Source organism: Prinia subflava, chromosome 9 (genome assembly GCF_021018805.1).
Source record: "Prinia subflava isolate CZ2003 ecotype Zambia chromosome 9, Cam_Psub_1.2, whole genome shotgun sequence".
In the NCBI taxonomy this organism is placed as follows: Eukaryota; Metazoa; Chordata; class Aves; order Passeriformes; family Cisticolidae; genus Prinia; species Prinia subflava.
The window spans coordinates 12,712,308-12,726,791 of record NC_086255.1 but is presented as its reverse complement, the minus strand read 5'-3'; the positions used below and the strand labels follow the sequence as shown (position 1 = coordinate 12,726,791).

Here is a 14,484-nt window from a genome sequence, read left to right as displayed (position 1 = left end):
GCGACGGGCGGACTGACCATAGAGGTGGCGCCGGACCAGAGCGGCTCGTGCGGCCGGGGGCGGGGATATGCAAATCAGGGAGCCGGGAGACCTCACACGCGATGGCTGCCGGGAGGTGCCGGCAGCTTCACTTGCCAGGACGCAGAATGGCCGCGGGGCGGGGCTGGCAGGGCGCGCTTGCGCGGCCGCGCCGTGCGACGGCGGAGCGGCGGGGGAGCGCCGGTACCGGACGCAGGTAGGAGGCGCCGAGGCGGCGGGCGGGCGTTTCTCCCGCCTTATCGCTGGCCCCGGTTTGTCTCCCTGCCTGTAGTATAGTGGGGTGATGGACCCCTCGTCCGCTCAGTAAGGTGCTTCGGGTAGGGTGGGAGAGACACTACCCCCGAGTGGGGGCGCCTTTGCGGGGTAGGGGCTTCCCCCTTCCCTGTAGTGGTAGAACCCTGGCGGATACCTCCGTGTGTTATCATGGATGATCCCACTTTGGCCCGGGGGGTGCCGTCGCTCCCTGGTGCCAGTGCCCGTGGGTATGGGGCTCAGTCTTGGAGCCGGTGAGGTCTGCCTCCCGCCAACGAGAGGCGGCTCTGGCATTGCCCTCTTCTCCCGGAGTGTGCCGCGGATCTCTGGTGTCCCTTTTTACGCCTTCCCCTCGCCTGGCCGTCTTCAGCCCGCTGCCATGGAGCCCGCGGGAGATCCCACCAGGGAAGGATGGCAATGTCTCTGGAGAACCCGTTAGGGAAAGATAGCAGTGCCTCCGGCCTCCCCTTCCTCAGGCAGGGCTGCCAGGCCTCCCTTCGGCACGGACACAGGGGATGGCAGCGCTACCTGGCCACGTCCAGAGTCGTGGTGTCCCCGTCTCCAGCCTGACTCCGCAGGGATCGCCTGGCTCCCTGTGCCCCTGTCAGTGTGGCCTTGTGGCTGCAGCTGGGGCCCTGCAGAGGGGCAGTGGCTTTGGGAGGTTTGCATAGGTGAAGAGACTCCCTGTTCCTGGAAATCTGGGTAGCAGAAACTCCTGGTGCACTTGGCAAAGTGGCTAAAGTTGCTTCTCACCTGGAATTTCCTGTTAAGTCTTAACAAACAACAGACAGTAATCCCCTCTTGTAGCTCCTTTGAACCAACTCTTGTAGCTTGTTTTCAATGATGATTTCAAATTTACTTGTAGTTTTGTAATTTGAGGCCAGAGTTACCTGGCAATGATTCCCATCCTAGTGTTGTGACGTCCATTACAGGATTAGTGCTTATATTGACAGCAAATGAACAGGAACAAGTTTTTTAATACATCCAACTCACTTCCTTTACACTCTAAACCAATTACTTCTTTAGACATAGGATGTTCAGTTTTGTTAAGGTAAAAGCCTTGCCAAGCTCCAAGGCTATGAGATCTGCCCAGTTGTCTATATTGACAGCTTGTCTTCTTGTGTTCTTGTTAGGGAATGAGATCTGATTGAGAAGATTGCTCAGCTGGAGCACCATGGAAGCTAGCAGCTGGTTCAAGGTGTTAATTGTCTGTGTGGCAGTTGTGTTTGCTGTGTATGAACTCAGCAGGAGTGATGGAAGCACATGATCGCTTTGTAATAAGGGTATTACTTAACCTCATGATGCACAGTCATCAGTGATTGTTGAATTGGTAAACAGTACTGGGAAACGCCCTCATAACCTCTTCCAGTCATGTTTCCCTTCCTGATCCAGGTGGTTTCAAAGGTTTCATTGCTTCACTCAACGGATACCAGGCTGCTGGGAGCCTGCTTTTGGGGTGTTCGTACATGTTTCACACAGGACTGTGTTTTGCGTTCCCTCCAGTCCTTGTTACTAAGGGATTATCTGAGGGTGTTAGGAGGGTTTCAGGAGAAGTATGCGCTGGAGAAACTGAGAGCCTTGGAGTTATATTCAAAGTTTAGTCAGAGGAGCCTAAATTTTGTGATGTGTGTATCTAGGAAGGAGCTTTCCTGGGACAGAAATAAGATTTTTGGGAGGTTTGTTGTTGTTGTTGTTTGCTTCAATGGGTGCTCTTTTGGTTTCATTCATTCAAATAGCTCTGTGGAGGGATTTCTCGTTTTACTGACAGAGTTCTGCCAGTATCCAGGTAGCATCGTGGGGTGAACACCCTCTGAGATGTTGTGTGTCATGGAGGTGTCCTGGGTACCATGTGTGGGAGGGAAGGAATGTGCAGAACCTGGTCTGTGCTCCCAAAATGGGCTCATCACTGACAGATAACCCAGGCCAGACAAAGACATCCGTGACTGTCACTTGCAGGCTCTGGGAAGAATTGATGTGCACAAAACCAGGCGTTTTGCTGGGTCAGGTCACAGGGCATCAACTCTTTCACAGGTGCAGCTCCAGCTCAGCTTCCCTGTGAATGGGGCTGGACCGCCACCAGCCCAGTCCTGTTTGGCTGTGACAAATGTTTATAAATAGGGTTTCCCCTCAAGTGGTTTTTCCAGCTGCTGGGTGGATTTATTGTGTAGCAATTGTAGAGATACAGAGCTGGTGTATTTGGCCCTCTGTTAGTAAGCCCCTCATAACCCAGAATACACAGCAGAGGCAGTGTAGTGGCAGCTGAAGCAAGCACAGACATATCCTGAAGTATTATTTGTGATATTCTGGTCTGCATTACCTACACAGGGGAGAATGAATATGACAGTCATCCTGATACTGCAGTCAGGTCTGCAGATGGCTGTTTCAGGTTGCTGAGTGACAACTTCAGCACATAAAAACCATCTGGCCCTGCTTAAAAGGCTGGCTGGAGCCAAGATTCACATGTATGGCTCTGCTGCTGGCTCAGTACAAGTGGCTTCAGCTGTGGAAGGCTGGAGCTCAGCCTTGTTGGAAGGCCAGAGCATTGCCAAATCACCATGGGACATGAGGACTCGTGAATCCAGCTGTGAGCTGGCTAGGAAGTCAGAGCAGATGTGTGAGCCCCAAGCTGTGGTGTGTTCCAGACACAGCTGTATGCCAGCACTCTCAAAAAGCAGTGCTTTCCTGGTAGCCAGTATTCCAACATCCTCCTCAGGAAGATAAGATCTGTGAACGTCACTGGCAGGAGCCACATGTCAAATGCGAAGGAGGAAGTTTCTCAAATAAAGACGCATTGCTTTTTAATTTATGAGCTTGTTGCTTTATGAGTGTGTTAAAGGCTCGGCGTGAATGAATGATAGCTATTCCCTCCTGCAGCTTCTTTTCCCATTACTTCTTACAGCCGCATGTTGAAAAGTTCTGACATACTCCATGAGTAATTCTCCATCCCAAGGAAAAGGTTATGAAAATACCACTGTGGCAATAACACAGTGCTTTGGGTGTAGAAGTAAAATCTGCTTTTTACAGACAACTGTGATTTGTTTCTTTTTAACTGCACATTTGCAGATGAGGAGGGAAAAAATATCTGTCAAATGACCTAATGGCTATCCTAGCAAAAGTGACATCACTTGCAAGTATCAGCTGGCTGGAGAGGTTGCACATCTGTGAGGGAGTGATGAGGGAGCAGAAAGAAAGGAAGTGGAACTTCATCCTCTTTGAACAGAGCTGTAGCATTTATATGACAAAATGAGGTGTCTCTGGAAACTTCAGTAGTTGTGGTTTGTGCAACATGTGCTCCGTGAAGCACTTTTTGGATGGGGACAGAATGAAGTGCAGCACTAAGACCAAGGTTTGACCAGGCTCTGCTTTCACACAGGTTTTGGATAGTAAAGGCAAGCCCAGGATAAGAATCACCCTAGTGGGTCACACTGTTGGTTTGTCTCTCCTCATATCCTGCCCCACAGTGGCAGCAGGAGATGCTGTTTAGGGAGAGAGCACATGAGTCTGGGCACCATTTGTGGCCTTTCCACTTGTCCACATCCAGTGTGCACAGCTGGCTTGGGGCAGCTAGAGGGGATTTCCTGCCTTGTTCCCTTTAGTAGTTTGTGTACAGCTGTTTTCCCGTGAATTTGTCTAATCCTTTGAACCTGCTGCCCAGCTCTCTAATATCCTTTGATAGTGAATGTCAGATGTTTCCTACCTGCCAGGTAAAGAAATATTTTTGTATGCTTTAAGCTGACTTCCTGCTAGTTACAGTGAGTGTTCCCAGTTCTTGTGTCCTGACACTTCCATGAAGGGACCCAGCACTCTGGTGTCTTCATCTGCTCTTCAGTGAGCCTTCCACAGAGGGCTTTTGGTGAGAGACAGAGGACTTACCTCTGGGACAGTTGTCTTAACTCTCCCTTCTTCTTAACCTTTGTCCTTATGCATCTTGATTCCTTTCCAATGTTCGACCATACAAAATTAAATTCTCCCTTGAGGCTTGTCTGTCTTTAATTGAGTCTATAAAGGTTCATTGTCTGGCTGAATTCCCTTCCAAGTGTCTTCCTTTTTTCTGGCCATGGGTTTTGGCCTGGCAGGGATGCAGAATGGTGTCTGAGCTCCACAAGGGCTCTGCAGTTGGATCCAGTTGAGGGCTAGTGCTTTGGCTGGGAGTGGAACTGAGGTGCAGTTTCAATCTAGTGATGTAATTGATTGGAACAAATGCTGTTCCTGCTTCTTCTGAACTAGTTATGAGGAATTCCTTGGCCGAGACAGAGCAGATGGTTATTTTTGCTTTTTGCTTTTCTAATCTTGCCTAGATGTGGTCAGACTCAAGGCTTCAGGGAAATGCTGAATGGGACTGGCGTTTCATCAGGTTTCATACCCAGACGTTTATTCTTCTGCTTGATTTCCTGCTTGATCTTGCTGCAGCTGGTGTTGCAAGCCCAAGAGGCTGGTGTGGTGCATAGATTCCTATTTCTTATATGTTCAGTCTTATCCCACATTGTGAAGCCTCCGTGATTTGTCTGAGTTGGGTGAATGCAGACCCTGGAGGGCTGAAACAGGAGTGACACACAGCCCTTTATCTTGTTTTTGACAGTGCCATGATAACAACCTTGTTGTCACCCTTCCTGTGTGTGTGCTGTGAACAGGGCTTCTCATGATGGCATGGGCTGGAGGAGCTGACTTGTGCTGATTTAAGAAACCCTTATGTCTCAACATAAGTGCCTTGTGTTTTGCCTTAGGTCTGTAGCAACATTAGTGTAAGAGAGAGCTCAGCCTGAAAAGCACAAGAGAACATTTCTGGCCCCACCTCCTGGCTATGAGCTCCAGTCAGTGCAGGTGTGAGGAGTCCTCCTCTCACACTCGGCCCCTTGTGAACATACAGCAGCTTGTTCTGGTCTAAGGCTGCTGTGTCCACATGTTTTACTTCTGTGTATGTTGCTGTCCAGCCAAAGCATCTTTATTTCAGAGTATGGTCCTAAGATTTAGGCTATTCCAAGACAAGCTGGACAACTGCTAAGGCACTTCTGGTCACTTTTATTGCATGATGGCAGCATGCCTGCTGCAGTTGTGTTCTGGTCGTGTCTCTTCATGCCACAAAGCAGCAGCACTGCTCGCCATAAATAACTCCTGTCTGAGCCAGCCCAGGTGCTGTCAGTTGTGACTGCTTGGGGAAAGCATTGTCTACATGTAAGGTTACATCACAGCTGTTCTCATTTTTATTTGGGTAAAAATTTACATTAGTACCCAAAAATACCGGTGACTAGGTGTGTTTTCTGAAGGCTGCTTTGTTGTTTGCAGCTATCTAGCTTGATTCCTCCTTTGACCTTGCCTTTAAAGAGCTGGATTAATCGTCTACTTGCTGGATAACAAAGAACATTACAGGGTAAAGGACAGGGCAGGCTGCTCAGGAGGAGACAGTTGCACTCCCAGGAGCCCACAGCCTGGCTTCAGCTTAATGAAACAGCTTCAGTGCAGCAGACAGCTTCTAGTCTCTTAAATCCCCTCCAATCCACTTTGTAGCAGCTCCTCAAAACAATATAAATTCTGATCTCTGCAGACAAAGATTTACCAATGAACGTGACTCACCTTTTACTTCATTTAAGAAAATGAATCTGTTTTCATTCTATTTTATTTATTTTCTCTCTCCTGCAGGAGCAGCAATGGATTGGCCCCAACAAAGATGTAGTAGGTGTTGGGAGAAGACATCTCACCTGAAATGGAGGTGATCAAAGGAGCTGAACACCGAGTGCACCAACATGGGGCTGCGACTGCTGGCTTGTCTTTTCCATTTGCCCACTGCAGTGATCTATGGGTCTCTGTCGCTCTTTGTTTCCATTTTGCACAACGTGTTTCTCCTGTACTATGTGGACACCTTCGTCTCTGTTTACAAGATTGATAAACTGTCCTTTTGGATAGGAGAGGTTAGTTTTTTTCCAACCGCTTCTGTGCTCTTTAAGTAGGAAACTCTGAAACCAAGACTGCTCCTTGCTATAAATGTGAAAACTGTTAATTATAACAGCAGTGTTCCCTTTAGGAGAGGGAGCAAGGGAGCCTTCCAAGTGCTAACTTGGGCTTTTCAGTTTTTCCCACTTCTATAAAAATAGAACAAGCTGGGACAGAAAATGCAGAGACTTAGTTCTTAAGACTGCCTTTCCTCTGGGGACCTTGTGGTGTTTCACAGGCAGTGAAAACCACTGGCCTTACTGCCAGTTGCCCCAAACAGGGGCTTTATACAGCACTGATGGGGCAGGGAGGGTGCTGGGACAGTTCCTGCTGGTGGCTCACCGTGCCAGCTCAGCACCGCTTGCTTTGGTGACAGAATGGAGCTGTCCTGTGGTTTGTTTCACTGTCCTGTTTTCTTTCTTAGACAGTATTTCTGATCTGGAACAGCCTCAATGACCCTCTGTTCGGCTGGCTGAGTGACCGAGTGTTCCTTAGCACACAGCAGTAAGTGGAGTTCTGCTTCCAGAAGAGGCTGGGAAGTTGTTTAGTCTCTGGGGAAGATGATGTCAAATTGGCAGCTTTAAAGTGATGGCGTGGGAATGACTTATTGGGCATGGAACTCTTAAATATCTCCTTTTCATGGCATCTTTGAAGTTCAGTGCTGATAAATGTTGTTTCAGTACTTGACTGTATAGAGAAAGTCACGGACACCTATTGTGTGGATGTGACCCTATCCCTTAACAGTTGTGAGTGGTGCACAACCTAAAAAATGGGCATCTAAAATGTCAAGCCCCTGCTATATGAGCAAGCCTCTTAATGGGGTGTTAGAGAGTGTCTGTACATGGTTTTGGGAGGCACAAGGGGGAAAAGTACAGTTATTTCCACATGGAATGCCTCAGACCAGTTGTTCCCAAACTGTGTATGATGGGAGCTGAGGCAAGACAGCTCTGTATTGTTGGCCATTAGCATTTCTCATGTATTTATGTCAACATTTTAATGAAAATCATGGTGTGGCTTCCTACAACTAGTAAAAACTCATGAAAATCATTTACATTGTGCAAAGTGCAGACAGTACAGCACTGTCAGGGAGAGAAATGCTGTGGAGAAAAAAATCCCTTTTCTTTTTGGCCTTCTTAAACCCATATTTTCAGTGCATTTACTATTAGCTAAGACAGTATCTGATGTGGATGTTTGTTACTTGAGCAAAAGCTGTATTTGTGTCTATGCCACTTACATGACTTTCTTGAAGAGGGAAGTATATGTGATCATGCAGGGTTCTGTCCAGGTACCTAAAATATATTTTTTTCTTCTGTTGCAGGGCAGGAGCAGAGATTTCCTCCCCTGAAGTAGTTCTGAAGAGGCTCAGAGCACTAAGCCACAATGGCCCCCTCTTTGCCATTTCTTTCCTGGCTTTCTGGGTTGCTTGGGCTCATCCTGGTTTGCAATTCCTCCTTTGCCTTTGCATGTACGACAGCTTTCTCACCATGGTTGACCTCCATCACAATGCCTTGCTTGCAGACCTGGCTGTTTCAGCAAAAGACAGGACTAGCCTCAACTTCTACTGCTCCCTCTTCAGTGCCATAGGCTCCCTGTCTGTCTTCATGTCCTATGCAGTGTGGAACAAGGAGGACTTCTTTTCCTTCCGCATATTTTGCATCCTGCTGGCCCTTTGCTCCATTGTTGGTTTCACCGTGTCCACGCAGCTGCTCCGCCAGCGGTTTCAGGCTGATGGGAAAGTGAAATGGGACCAGGAATCAACCCTGAAAGAGTAAGGGCCATGAATTCTCAGCAGGGACAAAGGCCTGGCATAGATGTGCAGCAAACTAAATGTGTGAGAAGATCCAGGATGAGGCAAAATTTGTTCTCTCTGGTTCTTGTGTGTTGATACAGTTTTCAGGATCAGCTGTCACACCAGCTCCTCTGAAAATAGAATAAAACTGTCTTGTGTCAGCCCTAGTCCAAACTGGAGGCAGAGGCCTAACTTGCTATATGGATGGTAGTGTTTGGAACATGAAATGAGTTCAATCTAGAGCACCCAGTGAGGCCTGTGAGTGGTAAAATGTCAGAAGCAGCTTATGAAAGCATTCCTGCTTGAGCATGAGACCAAATTGCTGCCCATGCCCTATGGAGTTGGACATGTGAATGTCTCCGTGTTACTCATTTCAGCTGCCTGAGAGGGCTGTTGGTAGGCCACACCAAGCTGATTTTCCCTATTCAGCTCCTTCCTTGGGCTGCCTCACTTGTCATCTTTTGTTATGAGCTGCCAGCATTATGCTGTAGTAGCAGCAGATCCTAATGAGATCTGCCAGGTGAGCTAACTGCAGGGACCCGGGAGAGGAAGAGGAACGTATGTTTAGTGGAATGGCTGATAAGAGGAGAATGCATTTCTGGACAGAAATGTGGATTTTCGGTTAAGATGACACAAGTTCTTTGGGAGACCTGTTGCCTGTGGTTCTCCCTAGCCATAAGCAATCATTGTTGTAGACTCCGCTGTTTTGTTTGGTCCAGGAAGACAAAAGGTTGGGATGGGAGCTGAGAGACAGCTCTGCATCTACACGGGGAGAGCTGGAGACTCTGTCTTGGGGTGAGGGATTTATGGTTGCTTTTTATCCCTCCTTTTCCTTTAGGCTGTACATCGAGAAACTCTCTGTCCCCCAGGAGAAGAGGATCACCCTGGCAGAGTATCTCCAGCAGCTCTCCCGGCATCGCAACTTCCTCTGGTTTGTCTGCATGAATCTTGTCCAGGTAGGCACAGAAGTGACACACTGCAGTTCAGAGGATGAGCTCTGGCTCTGGCTGTTTGAGATGGGTGATTCAGCAGTATGTGAGTTCCCCAGGAAGGGCAGAGATGTTTCCAGCACTCACTTGCTCTTGGAGCCTCCTGCACATGCTGGCTGATTTAGCAGCTGGTGGCCACTCTCCCTGTTCGTGACTGAGGATACTTCCTGAGCAAGCTGTGGGGTGCTCCTTCCTCTCTCTGCAGCGTAGGCTGGGTTATGGGGACTGACTGAGCTCCATGCAGCACATATGGGGTGCAGAAGCACAGGGCCTGGCTCACAGAGGGGATGAGTTCAGGAGTGCCATTTGCTGGCGTGGCTGTCAGCACAGTCTCCTTTCCCTTTCCGTTTTCCTGAGGCTCACATCACAGTTCTCGCTGTCCAGCTGGATCCATCTCCCAGCTGGCTTCTACCATTTCTGTTCTTCATCCTCTTCAGTGATGACTACCAAATGCCGGCAGCCTGCCCAGCTTTGTGTGCTGCAGTCATGGCTCCCTGGGGATCCCTCAGTTCCCCTCAGGCAGGCTCTTGATGCTGGTCTGCATCTTTGTGTTCAAGCCTCACTGCCTTACCAATGTCCCCCTACCCGCTGCCTCCTCCCTCCTGCCATGCCGCTGTCTCCCCCAAAGCCTCGTGGTTACTGCTGTCAGCTGCTGGCCCTGTCTGCCCCAGCAGCACTGTGCTGTATAGCCGGGCAGTGGGGCTGACTTTGGGCACACAGTGGGCATGGCTGATGGCATTGCAGCTCTGCAATCTCAGCCAGCAATGCTGGAAATGCCACAGCCAAGGTCTTGCTCTGCTGAAGTACTCCAGGCCTATCCTGCATGATCCTTTGGCATGGGGCTCCTAGGACAACAGAGCTCAGAGAGCTGTTAGCTTTTTCTGTTCTTTCTCACTGCTATTCCTGCTGACCAGCTTGTCTGCATGCTGCCTTCACAGGTTTTTCACTGCCATTTTAACAGCAACTTCTTCCCTCTGTTCCTGGAGCACCTGCTGTCAGACCAGATCTCTGTCTCTACTGGATCCTTCCTGCTTGGTGAGTTCCAGGTGGGACTGGAGGGAGCAGCTGAGTTACATAGGACCTGGCCCAAGTCCGGGATTACTCTTTCCAAACTCCATCTGGGGAGAGGTGTGCTCACATGCGGGACTCTAGGCCGTAGGATTCACACATGCACGCACCCCACATTTCCCTGGGACCTCTCAGTTGTCCTTCCTGGGCACAGATATAACTTGGAGCCTTTTCTACTGAGGACAAGTCTGGTGCGCTGGACACCAGACTCCAGAGAGGTATTGCTCTGAGCACTAGAGGCTGCAGATAGTGTTCCCAGGATAAGAAGCAGCAGAGAGCACAGCCCTGAATTTTATCCCTTTCCTTCTGCAGCATATGGACCATTTCTCTGCTGCCACAGATATGTGGGCATTGGTCCTAGAGTTAGCCTGGGAGGGTTCTGTGCAGGCCAGGTCTGATCAGGCAGTCCTGTCTCTCATTTCTGCTTCAGGGCTGAGTTGCAGCCTCTGCATGGCACTGGGCAAGTCTTTTGTTCCTTCTTGTCCATGAGGTTGGTGGAAGAAGGTCTCCCTCTGTAGGAAAGTGTGTGCTGTGCCACAAAGCCATGGAACGAATCTGCTGCAGCCTTCTGTATGGGGGGGGGCGGCTACTCTGTATTGTCCTGCTGGAACAGCCAACCTTGCTGTCTCTTTTGGTATCATATCTGGGGGCATGGTGGAAAGTGAAACTCCATCGAGCTGTTTGTGCCTCTTTGTGCTCAGGTGTTTCCTACATTGCCCCCCATCTCAACAACCTCTACTTCCTGTCACTCTGCCGCCGCTGTGGGGTTTACGCTGTGGTGCGAGGACTCTTCTTCCTGAAGCTGGCTCTGAGTGTTGTCATGCTCCTGGCAGGACCTGATCAGGTGTATCTCCTCTGCATCTTCATTGCCAGGTAGGCAAGCAGCAGTCATTTCTCCTGTCTTCTGCCTCCTGGGAAGCAAAATGAAATGTCCTTGTTTTAAGAAGGGGAGTGGAAGGCAGGGAACAGAGGGCAGGATCATACGTAAGTCATGTGGTTTCCAGCTCTGACAGCACATGGGACAGGTCACTGCAGAATCCACAGGCTGTTCTGCCGCAGAGTGAGGGAGGCAGTGATATCCAGGAGGTCACAGCAGGGCTGGTGGCAGCCTGCACCTGCCTTTGCCAGCTGCTGAGAACTTCTCCTCCACAGCCCTCGGTGTGTGCTGAGGGTGCCTGTGAGCCACAGTCCTGGTGTGTCCTGTCCCCAGGCCTGTGTAGCAGGTCAGGACTGATCTCAGGTGTCACTGCATGGTACAAGTCTTATTGATAGTGGTGTTCCTCTCCTGTAACCAGGGCTTCTGAAATTCTTATTTCAAGTGTGGGGAAACCATTTTCACCCTTGCATTATTTCTGATCTGTCACATTTTCCTGTCATTTCTTGATAGCCCTATTCATTGCTTTGCCTGTTGTTCTGCAGCAACCGTGTGTTCACAGAAGGGACCTGTAAGTTACTCAACCTGGTGGTCACTGACTTGGTGGACGAAGACCTAGTCCTGAACCGTCGGAAGCAGGCAGCCTCAGCCCTGCTCTTCGGGATGGTGGCTCTGGTCACCAAGCCGGGCCAGACCTTCGCCCCTCTGATCGGCACCTGGCTGCTCTGTGCGTACACAGGTAAGGATGCTCCTGGAGGAGGACAGGGCAGACCTGTGAGTTCAGTGTCTGGCACCTTGTGCCGTGCCCTGGGTAGGTGCAGAGGGCTCTTCAGGTGCTAACCTGTGCCTGATCTCTGCATCTCCATGGCTGGTCACTCAAAGAGAATGGACAAAGGCCCATCCCCACTGCCACATTCTCACAAACTCTTCTCTGACACCAGGCTATGACATCTTCCAGCGCAACCCCCTGAACAACGTGGTGAGTGCTCAGCCAAAGCTGGAGTCTGCCACGGCCTTGGAGCCAACTCTTCGCCAGGGCTGCTTTTACCTGCTCGTCTTTGTGCCCATCACATGTGCCCTGCTGCAGCTCCTCAGCTGGTCACAGTTCAGCCTGCATGGGAAGCGGCTGCAGATGGTGAAGGCTCAGCGGCAGAGCCTGACGCAAGGCCAAACACCAGAGGTCAAAACAATCTAAGGGTGCCTGAGCCCCCAGGATGCTGCTGGTTCCAGGCTGGTGCTGGAGGGCAGGCAAAGGGCAGGGATGGTGGGCTGAGAGAGCCTGATGTTCACGGTTCAGCTGTGAAATGCTGTGATGCCAATGTTTACTCATTCCAGGTGGTGGTCACTGGGGAAGGCAGAGAGGTTGAGCATGTGAGGGGCCTGAGATAGATCGCTTCATCTCAGGAGCAAGAACATTTTATCCCAGCCTGTCCCAGGGAGCAGAGAGCTGCTCATTCCAGCAAAGAGGTGCTGGGTTGTAGGTATTTGAAACAGACACATCCCCAATGCACTTCTCTGTGCTGGGCATGGCTCTGGGGAGCCACAGCCTCTCCAGCTGAGCAGGAGGAGACTGCACAGAGAATCCTTCCTTGATAGAACCTTGCAGTCTCAAGGATTAGAGTGGGAAGCTCCTGAGGGACCAAGTGACCAAGGGAATGATTGCCAAACAGAAGCAGGGATGAGAGGACCTTGAAGGCCTTTCCCAGTAACTGGTACAACCCTCCCACTTGTACTGCTGTGGTTCTTGGACCAAATCCACTCTTAAGCATGTGTTGTTCCCAGGACAATATCCTGCACAGCCAGGATCTGCTGGGTGTGCTGCTTTATGCTGAGGTTCCCTCCTCTGAGGCCTTGTAGAGGGAGTTGTTGCTGGCCTGGAAAAGGTGTTGGGCTTGAATTGAGTTCAGAGCCTTCAGCTGTATCATTTCACTGGGCATCTCATTGCATGTGTTTATCCCTCTTCTCCTCTCCACAGCCCCTTCTACTCAGTGTTGTCACACAGCACAGCTGTACCGTGAGCCCCCTCCCGTTCTGGGCAAGGTCAGGGAACCAACCCCTAATCCAGACACTGGAAGTGCCTCCCTGCCCAGGGCAATCCCAGGTGATGCAGCAAAGCAGCCTGGCACCCTCCACTCTTGCAGGAGAGCACAGCCTGGAGGAGACACCAGGTCTTGCTTTTGTGCCTTCATTTCCTCTTTGGAGCCTGTCTGACACAGGACTGGGCAGTCACAGGGTTGGGATTGTACCTCTGTGGGGAGGAGCAGACACCTCAGCTCCTCTGCGCTTGAAACAGTGCCGAGTTAGATCACTTCAGCAGCCAGGGATCCAAGGAGAGTAGGTGCTTTGGTCTCCCTGGTTTTGGCTGGGACAGGTAATCACCAAAGGGGTCCCTGACACAAGGGAGTGACCCCTCACAAACACATCCCTGTGATGTGTTTGGGGGCAGGCAGAAGGGATGTGCCAAAGCCTGTGCCTGCCTGCTGCAGGAGAGGGGCTTGGCAAGGCAGCGTTTGGAAGCTGTTGCACGTTGAGGGATGTCCTTTGTTTAGTGCCAGGTTCCCTCTGGGGTCTCAGCCCACCAGCCTGCCGTCTTGCCTCAGGACATGGCTGCCTTCTGTCTTGGACCAAGACATTCCTGCCATGAGGCTGCTGTAGTTCTTACTGGTTCAAGCATAAGTTATTTGTGTATCTTCTAACCAAGTTTGAGAATGATTTGCCATTTCATAAATTAAAGATGATCTTTTTCTGAATTGCTTGATGATTTTCTTCTAGCCAGTGGCTCCAACCTGGCCAGGTGGATGTGGTGCTGTGGCTGGGTGCAGACAAGGGCACAGCTCCTTCTGCACCAAACTGCACGGATGCTTGGCTGTCTCTTCAGGAGGCAGAGGGGATCACCTGCCTTTGAAGGGAGGTGTCACTTACCCCTGCTGCTTTGGAAGGCCCCAGAGTTGGGACTGTCCTGTTCCTACACCAGTGGCTGCTGGGGACAATACGGAACAGCCATAGCACTGGGCACTGTGCCACCTTCCATGGCCCACCCAGTGAGAACAGCTGTACTCACTGCTCTCTCTGCAAACACCTGGGCTAGCACCAGCTCTTCTCACAACAGCAGTGGCATCTCCCTTGCTCAGCCCAGGCTGCCCTGTTCCAGCCTTTCATCTGTCTGCAGTGACAAAAGTCTCAGGGATAACACATGTAAAGGAGAGTACATTTGGACACCACGGCTGCAGCCTAGGCATCTCCTCCCACAAAAGCCAGGCCAGGAATGCAATCCTGGACCAAAAATGGTGTCTCCTTGCAGAGTCTGGCCAGCAACAATTCTGCACAGGCAAGAGAACACAAGTTACCTCCTTAAAATTGCAAATGTGGGAAGAGGAGTCCAGGAGGCTTGAGTGTTGTATATGAATGACTTTATTTAAGTATGCTGGGCACCACCAGGCAACATGGTTTGGACAGTGTGCGAGGGAACAGTCAGGCAGACCAAACAAACGCTAGATTGGAGACAGCACCATCCTGCCCCGTCACTGCAGGTTACAAAATGGAGC

The 14,484-nt window shown here is 50.5% G+C and overlaps 1 protein-coding gene across 4 annotated transcripts; it reads left to right on the top strand.

Moving 5' to 3' along the window:
- Positions 1 to 123: 123 nt before the first annotated feature.
- On the top strand, positions 124 to 13,689 carry MFSD13A (major facilitator superfamily domain containing 13A). Of its 4 annotated transcripts, none has more exons than XM_063405418.1 (9): positions 124 to 235; positions 5,929 to 5,998; positions 6,644 to 6,723; positions 7,538 to 7,987; positions 8,847 to 8,964; positions 9,936 to 10,032; positions 10,767 to 10,938; positions 11,485 to 11,678; positions 11,881 to 13,689. In XM_063405418.1, exons 2-9 carry the CDS (start codon positions 5,993 to 5,995, stop codon positions 12,132 to 12,134), a joined length of 1,371 nt encoding a protein of 456 aa, XP_063261488.1. In that variant the 5' UTR covers positions 124 to 235; positions 5,929 to 5,992; the 3' UTR covers positions 12,135 to 13,689. The 4 variants fall into 4 exon arrangements, with proteins under 4 accessions (XP_063261488.1, XP_063261484.1, XP_063261486.1 ...); XM_063405414.1 differs by having other exon boundaries at positions 126 to 235; positions 5,929 to 6,197; XM_063405416.1 differs by having other exon boundaries at positions 167 to 231; positions 5,929 to 6,197.
- The last annotated feature ends 795 nt before the right edge of the window (positions 13,690 to 14,484 follow it).